Source organism: Heloderma suspectum, chromosome 2 (genome assembly GCF_057233095.1).
Source record: "Heloderma suspectum isolate Gila_16-S chromosome 2, 16-S_ref, whole genome shotgun sequence".
Classification (NCBI taxonomy): Eukaryota; Metazoa; Chordata; class Lepidosauria; order Squamata; family Helodermatidae; genus Heloderma; species Heloderma suspectum.
Genome location: NC_139459.1, coordinates 104,047,396 through 104,058,679, shown reverse-complemented (window position 1 = coordinate 104,058,679; position 11,284 = coordinate 104,047,396). Strand labels below are relative to the sequence as shown.

Below are 11,284 nucleotides of genomic sequence, written 5' to 3'. Positions count from 1 at the left end.
AATCGTCACGTAGCCTATCACGGGGGCGTTTTTTTTTTAAAAAATTTATTTCGCGGCCGGGCGAGGCGCCTCCTCCCCAGCCTGAATTTCAGCCGGGCGAGGCGGGAAGCCTCCCCCCCCCCCGGCCTGAACTTCGGGGGGAGAGCAGCGAAGCGCCTCCCCCCCACCGTGAAAAGCTGCGAGACCAGGTAAGTGGCTTTCGTGCACTCCTAGGAGGGTGGCTACTAGGAAGAGGGCCTTTTCTGCTGTGGCACCCCAGCTGTGGAATGAGCTCCCTAGTGAGGTTCGCCTGGCACGTACATTGTATTCCTTCCGGCACCAGGTGAAGACCTTTTTATTTTCCCAGGCATTTTAGCATTTTAGCTTTCTAGTCTTTTAGCTTTGCTGTTTTAAATCTGTATTTTAAATCTCTGCATTGCTGCTAGGTTTTATTCTTATATTGTGGTTTTAATGCTTTTATATTGTTTTACTGTGTGCTTTTTGGTTTTACTTTTTGTGAACCGCCCAGAGAACTTCGGCGACTGGGCGGTATAGAAATGAAATAAAACAAACGAATAAATAAGAGGCCTGAACAGCATTAGCAGACTCCTATTCCAGGTTGGCTGATGTTCTGATCAGGAGCACTCCTTTTGAGGCAGGGGTGCTGAACCTAGGGATGGGGGAGGAATTCTGTTTGCATTTTAATGTGAACTTACCTAATTTTGCACTTTCAAAACCATCATATGAACTGAAACTCAGTTATCCTTCAAAATGTGCATTTCTAAATTTTGCTCTAGAGTTCTCCAAACAAATGCATACATTAGGGGAAATGTTCAGAAATGGGTTATATTAGAATTGTTTGCAAAAATGTGTATACTAGGCAAACATGCATGTATTAGAAGTGTGCTCAGAAATGCTAATGAGTTCTCATATAATTTTTTTTTTAAATTCTCAAAGCTCAGGATAAACCGATTGGAAAAATGAGGAACTGACTTGGTTTGCACAGCTGCTGCAGCCCGCCACGGTGGGGGGCCAGGTTGCCAGGTCACACACCTTGTTGCAGCTTCTTATGCTATCCAAAGTTAACAAACCACCCTACAACAGGCCATGAGTTTGTTAACCACCTCACCAAGCCAATCTTGCCAGGTTTGGACATAACCTGCGTCTGGCAAAGTTAATTAGGGAAATAAGCCAGCACACACAGGGATTGGTTAACAAACCAAAATCAAAAAAAGAGCATGTGCACCAAATGAATTCCCACCGCATTTCGACACAGGTCTTTATCAAACGAATTACAAACTCTTAGAGACTTTTCCGGATGATTCCCTCTCCCTCCAGGAAAGTCTTAAAGAGTTTGTAATCCCCTTGATAAAGACCTGTGTTGAAACACGTTGGGAATTCAACTAGCGCAGCTGTTCTTTTTGATTTTGGTGTCTAGCCTGACAACTGTTTTTTCTGAGCCCTATTGGTACCGATGTTTGTTAACAAGCCGCCATGGATTAATACATTTGTGTTGTGCGAACTGGGCCACTAAGAGAAACTAAAATTGATGGATTTGTCTATCCCTACTTGAACATCTTTCAGCTCAAGGGCTGAATTCCATTTCGGAGAAGCTCTTGGGGGCTGCATTTCAATGGCAGGCAGGGGGCTGGGCAGAAATGCTAGCATATTTTAAAGTTCTTCCTGCCAGTAATTAAGCCATAGGAGAAGCATTCCAACCTTTCAGAAAGCCAGGTGGCAGGGCAAGGGCCACCTGGGAAAACCTGGATTGGGACCCTAGAAGGGCTTGAATTGGCACCTGGGCCTGAGGTCCTGCAACTCTTCTTTAGGGTCTTGATAGACTGTAGCATTTTGATGCATGCCCCTATAGCCAATTGTTAATATTCCAAAGAACTTACTGCAGTGTGGTTGTTTGCCATCTAGCGAAGGGAAGATTGCAGGTGCCTCTTTCCCCGATCATGTTCACAGACAAAGGCCAAGCTGCATTTTATGACTGGCAGACTATTTTCCCCTTAAAGGTTCTACCACAAAATTGAGATGTGGTGGTATGAAGAACATTGCTTTGCTTTTGATACCACAAACAGTTACCTCCAACATGTAGATCAGGGGTGAGCAGAGTGTGGCCTGCACCTGTTTTGGACCACAACTCCCACCATCCTTCATCATTGGTTATGCTGGCTAGGGTTGATGGGAGTTGTAGGCCAAAACAGCTGGCAGGCCACAGGTTGCCCACCCCCAATTTAGATATTCCATCATTTATATTTTAAGTGCTCTGCAGATAGCAAGACAGAACTAATCTGTTCCCTAAGACTTTAACAGGTCTCCATCTGTTCAAAACAAGGCAAAGTATGCCTACAGAGAAGACTTCTACCAGCATTAAAGTGTGTTAGTAACATGACCTTAGAGAAATAATGAGTAAAATATATTTGCTTCTCTTTAATTGCATTTCAGTGTTGAAATTTACAGTGGTTTCTGATACAGAGCAGTTGTCCTCTGCACACCCCTGTAGGTGGTTCAGGGAGGACAAATTCACAATTCATACAAAAGTTAAAGTTTACAAATTTTTGGCAATTCATCTGAGTAACCCGTTTTCTCCTATTGCCATTGCCCAACCATTGAAAAAAATTATACAATAATTTACATTGAAATGTTTTTCCAAAGTGCTTAATAGACTATCTTCAGGAAGATTTACAATTGGGCCTGTACAATTATTTACAGGTAGTACTTCTGTAGCACTTGTTACTTCAATATGGCTTTTGGAAAGTGCTTCATACATAGCCAGTGGTGGCAATACTTATTTTATTAAAGGGTTACAGATAACCAGTAACTATTAAAAGCTGAATTGTTGTAGACAGATGTTTACAACTTTGTATGAAAATGGTTTGTGAACTTGTTCCACGTATCTTCATTTTTTCTGGATGGGAAGAAATCTGTCAGCCACTGGTCTGGCTACCATCCAAGAAGTGTAGAACACAAGAAGATTAGAGGGTGATTAGCAGAGGTCTCAAGGTAAGTCATCATCTGTGCTTACAACTGATATCTGTTTAGAGGAGAGAAGGTTGGTTATAGTGACAGTGTCACTTAGTCCATCTCATGCTGTGAAGTTCTCTACCTTAAACAACTATATCAACACAAGATTGTCCTTGCCATCTATTTTATCTAACAGCATTAATACACAACATTTATCCTATTTTATTTTCTCCATAGAACAGCAGAGCCTATTAGCAAGTAGCTGCTCAAGTTAAATAGTTTTATGTAAGCTGCTGTTTTTAACCTCAAATACGTGTTAACCACTTGCACTCACGCCTGGTACTGGAGAGCATTTCTATGTGGTTACTTATAATGGTGCAGAAGCTAGCCTGGGATTTAATACTTATTAACCAGGACAGATAGTCTTAAGATCTGTATACCTGGAATCAAATCACATTACAACAGTTGAGGATCATTTAAGACCTTAAATCTGACCCTCTAGGTACAATAGGAAGTTGTGCAACATTCCATGGCTTTCTGGGAACTCTTCCTGGATTTCATCATCAAGAACCATCTGCTATAGCCTATTAGAAGCTAGCAGTAGCCAGTCACTAGGCGTTCACTTACTGCTGGATATGTATGCCCCACTGAACCGCTGTGTCTTCCAATGTCTATAGAGAGGTCTTCTTCTGTTGTTTTCAAGTACACTGGATTGTCAAAATTCATGCTTTTCATGTTCTTGTGTTGCCAGTTACGCCACATGAAGTAGCCACCTGCAGCCGCCATTGCCAAAAATACTAAAAGAAATTGGGAGGTTACTTATTCAGCTGTCTTAACCCAGATGAGGCAGTTGAAAACCCTTCTGTCGTACATGTTTACCTTAGACATCACTAGTATTTTCTCCAACAGAACGCATGCCAGGAAAGAAAGGAGGTAGATTGGAAATGTTGTCTGATTTATACTTACATACAGGAAGAATAGCCCATGCCGCTGAAGAACTTCTGGAAGAAGCCAGCTCTTCCGTCACTGGACTGCTCCGATTTTGTCCTAGGGAGAGAAGGCTATAGTTTAAAATTCCTTTTATTTACTGCCAAGTACAGCTTGAGCAACTGTTAAAAGGCTTTGATATTTGGAATACAGCTTTGCCTAGTAAGTAATGTATATGATCTAGAGAGGGCAGAAAGTGGACAGGACTTCAGCCATTTATCAAGTTCCTGCTCAAAGTTGCAAGCATATTACTACCTATTGTTAGAGAATATTGGCCAATGCCTCATGGAATGCCGGTTCTCATCAATACACTGGCACAGCAGCATTGCTTGCCAAAGTCAGAATAGAGATTCTCTACATTACAGCAGGGATGCACCAACTTTGTAGGATCTCCAAGGTACTACAGCTTGAACTGAAGGGCACAATCTGAAGCTTAAGCCGGACAAGATGAAGTTAGTGGGGGATTCTGGTGATCTAGCAGTAACTGTCCAGTCTGTTTGACAGGGTTGCACTCCCTTTGAGAGTTTGCAGCATGAGTGTAGTCTGTACCTCTGAAGGCTTATTCCTGGATCACTAGATATGATAAACAGCTATGAGTACCTGTTACCAGCTTTTGGCTGGTATGCCATTTTACCCTTTTCTTTGACAAGCTAGTCCTGGCTAGGGTCACCCACACCTTCTCTCCAGACAAGTGTAACTTCCTTGGTGGGGCTGCCTTTGAAGACAGTGCATTGGAATTTTATTTTGATCTACCAGCTCTGGTTAAGATCCTGGAACCCCCAAATTGATGATTCTGAACTATCTGCATTGGTAATCTATTTCTGGGCACAAAGTGTTTGTTGACTTTTCAAACCCTACATGGTTTGGCACAAGAGAATTTTGAGAATAGCCTTCAACCATATGAATCTGCCCAACCCTTAAGGTAATCTACCAAGGCTTTGCCCCATGTCCCCCTGCCACTGGAAGTCTAAGAAGTGGGCACAAGGGACAGCACATTTTCTATGGAGACACTGCCAATATATTTGACCATTATGTCCAGCGAAGTCTGCCTTGACTAATCAAGTGTTTTTGGCTTTTGACAGGCAGCTAGGACTTCTCTTCCCACAAGAGTTTGATGGTAACTTTTGAATTGGATTTTATTGCTGCATTTATTTTGTCTTGAATGCAATATAAGTTTATAAAGCAGAATGTTATGTTGCTTTGAATATTTTACATAGGCAGTTGAAGAGTGGCGAACAAATTTTACAAATTAGGCTTGGGTAACCCTTACCAAGTACTCTTGACTATGCAGTTTTGCTTAAGAATGTTAAGTACCCTGCGGTTTCAGACCAAAGTCCAGCTAGCCCAGTGCTCCTTGACAAATAAACCCAGCATTCAGGGTCTGTCAAAAAAAGACCTTTGCCTACTGCTGATTGAGAGGTTTGTGCTTTGTACTTTGTATTAGTTTCTCATTTCACCACCATCATATTGCATTGCCTTGCATTAGGACCAATACCTCCAGAAAGTGGTCCCGGTGGTTTTTCTGTTCTGCTGTTCTCTTTTGCCTCAGTGTAAGTCACAGAAGTTCCTGTACCTGAAATTACAGATCAATAACTTTGGGTTCTTGCTTTGTGGAGGTGGTACACCCACAGCAGATGAGCATGATCATGCATGTCTAGTTAGTTTTGGATTGCAAGATGTTAGATTTACTGTGGTATGAAGCAGCAACCAGCAGCTAAAGATGCTATCAGTTCTTATATGGCAAGAAGTAGTTCAGGCTCTAGCCGTGCAGCCCTTGGCCACTTCTTAGCAGTTTTAGTATTTTAAATAAAGTTGAAGAATAAAGTATAGTTTGAAGCCTATTCTGGAAAATAAAGCCAGGGCTGAAGTATGGGATAAGTACACTTCCATGCTCCACGGAATAGCGGAATGCAAGATAGTTAGGTTTAGGATCAAGCTGCAGGACCACCACCACAGATGACAGAATACTTAGCACATTGAGTATTTAGCACTCTAGCAAAAGATGCTGTAGTAGGTTTATATATTAGTGTGCGTCTACATTCTAGTTAGCATAGCCATCGAGAACTATGGAGCCCAATGTTTTGGACTGGTATTTATCTAGAACTCTGATTACTACCTGTAGGTTAGGATTGTATTGTTATATTGCAGATGGGAGACTGAGGCAGAGACAGCCCTTTGTCAAATTTTACCTAGCAAGTTTATGGCAGAAGAGGAGTTTATCATGGCCCACATCAGTAAACATTACTGCTAATCATTTTATTAGGTTAATGTTTGATTGTTAATGTCTGTGTACTACCGCATGCAATATCCACGCATATGGAGAAGGCAGTGAGAATATTAATAATGGCCAAACACATGTGTATGAGTGTTATGCAAGAGATGGCAGGGCATAATGCTGGAATCTGCTTTTCAGCACACTTAAAAAAAAAGAGGTGCAAATGACTATACCTTTACATCTTAAGCCATTATCTTGCAATGTGTCTCCATCAGGGCATGTGCAAGTATACTTTGGGGAACGGTCATTTATCTGGGGAGCAGGCAGACACAGATATTCACAGCCTCCATTTGCCATTTTTTCTTCTTCACACCAGTTCTTTCCTGTGGGTAGAAGTTTTCAGAGATGTCAGCTAATATTGGGAGAAATTCTATCAAGGTAGCCAAGGCTGTGGTCATTTACTAGATGAAGCTGTTGCAAGTAGGGATGGCAGAGAATTCCGCCGTGGATCCAAATGAGGCCAGATTCTTTGGAATCTGGCCTCTGGAATCTGTGGTGGAATGGCTCACTTACCTCCGCCTCCCAAGGATTTCTGGCGGAATGGCACGCCAGCTCCGTATCGCTGGCGATACGGTAATGGTGGCCATTACCATATCGCTGGAAGGAATACAGCCGCAAATGGCGAAGTGGACACCACTTGCGGCCGTAAAGGACTGTTTTTACCTAAATGGATCCGTAAACGGCTGCGATTAGGTTAAACTGAGGGTTTTACGGCCAGAAGTGGCCTCCAATACGCCATTTGTGGCTGTGTTTTTCCCCCGTGATACAGTAATGGCAGCCGCCATTACCGTATCGCCAGCGATACGGAGCTGGTGTGTGGCTCTGTGGAATCCTTCCGACACGGAGCTGCTCTGGAGGATTCCAGCAGGGAGGAACGGATCGCCTCCCCACCCCGGGCAGATTCCTCCATGGACCGGAAGGTAGGGAATCCGCCATCCCTAGTTGCAGGTGGCTTGTTGCCAAGGAAGAACCCAACGTGCACTTGGCTTCCCACCTTAGGTCTGTTCTTGAAGACACTCCTAAGAATGAAGCACCCCTCCCAGGGCATGCACTGGCCAGTACTGCCCCACCTTTCTAGCATCGGGTGCCATTTGTCCCCTTTACACTTGCCAGCAAGCATAAGCCATCTTTATGGACCAAAAGCAGGATACCAAGCCAGAAAACTTAGATTGAAGCCTTCAGAGAGTTTTGCTCCTTTACAGAGTTCAGGCACTCTACCTTGCTCTCAGCTGTATTCTGCAACCCAAAGCAGTGTTTTAATCTATTGAGATTCTGCTGCCCTACACACCCCACGGCTGTTACCTGGTTGTTGTACGAGTTCGTGATACACAATTATGTCTCGAGCATCATACAGGTTGTTTACTAACGTTTCCAGTTCAGCTCCTGTAAACTTATTTGCACCATACACCGCTTCATTTTCCCCATCAGTCCAGTAGACAGTGTCCTAGGAACCAAGTTGATAATAGTTTTAGACTGCAGGATTATTCCTTGAATTGCTAATGTTTGAGTATGCTAGTGAATGCTGAGGAGCACTTGGCCAAGGGCATGTGTTCCATCCAATCCCAGCAGTGAGTCACAAGGGGCAACTTTTGCTATTTACTATCAATTTAGTTCGCTGCCTTCCTGGCCAAACTCACAGATCATTAAGACCTATAGCAATTCTACAGAACAGTGAGCCTGCTACCACTCTAAACTCACCCCATTGGAAGCTTGAATCCTTACCTCAAATATTGCCAAAGCAAAAGGATGAGCAAGGAATTCATGGGAGTCCAACACAATCCTACGATCTTGCCCGTTCATGTCCACACTGGAGAGTTTATGCAGCTTAGAATCAACCCAGTAGAGACGCTTCTTTACACGATCTAAAGAGAGACACATGTCAGCACTTAGGCAACAGCCATGTTTTGGCAGGGGCTTGCCCACTTGCTTTAATCCACTGTAAGCCTGGATATCTAGGGAAGCTTTGTAGTAGTGTCCTTGGCTATGTAATGGGTAATGAAGGCCATCATGAAGCACAGATCACAAGTACGCTATAGCTACCAAAAGTAGATGGCCATAATTGAGAAGCCATGGAGGCATGTCAAATATCCCAAAGCTGGGTACTGATTTGATTTGGGGTGGGGAAGGCGGTGACTGGTGTCGTCTTGAGTCCCAACTTCAAGTATTTCATCTCAGAAGGCCACTTGCCTTCATACCCTTAAGGCACTAATCCCAATTAATCCAGTAACTCCAAGAATTCCTTAAATAAAGAATTCCAATGTGGTATGAAGAACATTAATATACCTAGTGCAATCCCATTGGGCCTCTCAATATCTGTTGTCACAAGCTGCTGCCTGTCAAGTCCATTCATCCCTGCTTTTTCAATTTTGGCTGGTTCACCCCAATCAGACCAATACATGAAGCTGTAAGAGAAACCAGGTAAGAGCTGTCATAAGTCTACTTTGCTAATAATTTTGCTTCTACTGCCTCATTTTAGACCATTTTATGGTATGTTTTTCCTCAGCACTTGTGTAACTGATGCTTTTGTTTCTATGTTCTGCCTTAAACTTTGGCATATCTTCTCATGACAAGTTTCCTATGGTCCTTTTTTTGCATCATGTTATTAGCCCTAGGTGCACCATGTGTGATTTGTACTGTTTTTCTCAACCAGTTTCAGATCTCTTCCCTCAAGGCTGGTCTGTTACACAAACATAGTGCATTGATGCATTACGTTTTGTGACTGGAAATATACAGTGCCTTTTCTGCCCCACAGCTATTAACAGAGGCAGTCAAGTGGCGTTTGCAAGTATCATTGGCAGCTACTCTAATATTAGGTACTAGAAATTCTTCCTGCCTGTGCTGGTGTTGCACTGCTATGCAAGTAGGTTTGTGAAGTGAGATTACCAACGGTCCCTTTTGGGAGGGGCAACTGAGGACTGCATAGCCCAGAAACCCTAAAATGATATGGGCTTGGCCTCTCACTACTGCAAGTGCTGACCTAATTCCAGCAGTACTGCACCTGGTCCCTACTACAGAAGCTTGAAGATACTTGAGACCAATGTTCAGATGCTCCCATTCCCCGAAGTATGCGAACACATTACTTACCCAGAAAGTGGATCCACAGCAATTGAGGCTGGCTCTCTTAAGTCAGCATTAAACAGTTCCTTCCTTTTAGTACCGTCAAGGCTAGCCACAGATATGGACTTGAGAGAAGAGTCAGTCCAGTAGATGTTCTTGTAAATCCAGTCAAAAGAGATTCCTGCAGGGCTCTGCGCATTGTCTACAATCCGGTGGTGCTGCACTGGTCTGTTAGTAGATGTAATTGAGGCGCTGGGGAGAAAGATTTCATTAAATGCAGTCTGCAATGGATGTAGCCTCCCATATTTAAACATACTGCACTGGCACAGAGAACCCATCACACTGATCCCAAATTAATCCTGGACTCTGTCTAGAAGTTTAGCTTCAGCTCAACCCCCCACCCCCAACACACCACACCTGTAGGTTATTCCTTTTACCAACAAGCTTGACATCTAGCAAGTTTAGGCTGACAAGGCTCTTTAACAGGACAGCCATCCCAGGACTGTGCTTGGCACCTACTGGGTTTCTGGCACCACATAAAAAAATAATGTATCCACAACTTTTAATTATATTTCCTTTCCTAAAAGCAGTTGGTAGACAGAATAGTAGTTGAAACAAGGCAGTGTTACATATTGTTGGTTTCCCATTTTAATGATGTCTTGTTAAATTGAAAGCCATCTTGAAGCTGGACATCAGTGTAGTGATCCGAGAACATTGCTAGTATCCAAGTTAAGACTGTGACAAGGTTATTATTCATATATTATTATATTTATATCCCACCATTTCCCCCGCTTGCAAGGAACCCAAGGCAGCTCCCATGGTCCTCCTCCACTCAATTGTATCCTCACAACAATCCTCCAAGGTAGGTTTGGCCAAGAGTCACTGACTGGCCCAAAGTCACCCAGTGAGCTTCATATTGTCACATGGGGACTAGAAACCAGATCTCCTGGCTCCCCGTCCAACACTCTAATCACTACACCACACTGGCTCTCTTTATTGGCTCTTAGTAGCTAGCAATCCTTGACAAGTAAGTCATCATGTTTTACAATAGCAGCCTCCTCCTCTAGGCTGCCACCAAGAATGGAAGTGTTATGTTCTCTACCTGCAGCTGTACAGCTATAAAAGTGGGTTGTGTATAGTCTATGTCAGGCTGTTCATTACCCATGATTGTGCCAAGCTGGGTGCAAGGCATATGTTGTCCCCAAAATAAGCCATATTCCCTTAAGGAGATGAAAAACGATATGTACCAGATCTCCAAAGAAGTGATAAAGGTGTTAATATCTTTAGGTAGGGGTCCAAGAAACTTTAAGTTCTATTATCCATATGGGAACAGCTTACGAAGTCCATTTACCTGAGGATAGCATTTGGCCCAACATCAGCCCAAAAGACTGTGTGCTCAGCCATGTCAGCATCCAGAGCAACAACATTTCTCAGGTCTCCGATCAACTGCGTATAGTCCTGCCTTTCTAGGGCAAAATGCCTGATGTTCCAGCGATTAGTAAAAAACAGGCTTGGTTCTCCTCCTGCAAAAGTAGATTAATATAAAGCTACCAGATGAAGTGCTGGATATCAAACCTTAAAGCCAGAAACTGTAGGAACAGCTCTACTATGAGCACACATTTGGGAGGCAAACCCCTTAAAAGTCAGTGGGCCTTATTTCTGAGTAAACTTAATGACTATATACCCCCACTGGGGTTTTGCTCTGCCACCCAAGTGTTCAGGTCCCCTAAATAGAATTACATGTTTCAGGAGTCCAAAGGCCATTCCAGAGGCCATCATGCTGTCAATGCGTTTTCTATCCTCCAGGGCAGAATCTGGACAACTGAGACAATACTTGCTTTATTTCAACACTATCCATGTTCCTTACCAATTGCTTTGCATACTCCGGTTTGTGGATCCATTCGGTAGCCACGGCTACATTCACATTTGTACCCCAGTTTTGTATTGATGCAGATCTGACTACAGATACCAGGATTCTGACATTCATCAATGTCTAGAAGATAAAAGATACTTAGT

At 43.2% G+C, this 11,284-nt stretch overlaps 1 protein-coding gene across 2 annotated transcripts in view; it reads right to left on the bottom strand.

The window, feature by feature from the left end:
* Nucleotides 1-353: 353 nt before the first annotated feature.
* VLDLR (very low density lipoprotein receptor) overlaps nt 354-11,284 on the bottom strand; it is a 24,955-nt gene continuing 14,024 nt past the window's right edge. Inside the window, exons 9-19 of one of the 2 annotated variants that reach the window (XM_084834400.1) lie at nt 11,136-11,261; nt 10,620-10,791; nt 9,296-9,520; nt 8,495-8,613; nt 7,934-8,073; nt 7,514-7,655; nt 6,385-6,534; nt 5,432-5,509; nt 3,916-3,996; nt 3,577-3,746; nt 354-3,019 (exon numbers count right to left, since the gene is read on the bottom strand). In XM_084834400.1, the coding sequence (XP_084690526.1) occupies nt 2,984-3,019; nt 3,577-3,746; nt 3,916-3,996; nt 5,432-5,509; nt 6,385-6,534; nt 7,514-7,655; nt 7,934-8,073; nt 8,495-8,613; nt 9,296-9,520; nt 10,620-10,791; nt 11,136-11,261 (1,439 nt within the window). In that variant the 3' untranslated portion in view covers nt 354-2,983. The remainder of the gene's footprint in view (nt 3,020-3,576; nt 3,747-3,915; nt 3,997-5,431; nt 5,510-6,384; nt 6,535-7,513; nt 7,656-7,933; nt 8,074-8,494; nt 8,614-9,295; nt 9,521-10,619; nt 10,792-11,135; nt 11,262-11,284) is intronic. The other variant, XM_084834401.1, reaches the window with a different exon arrangement.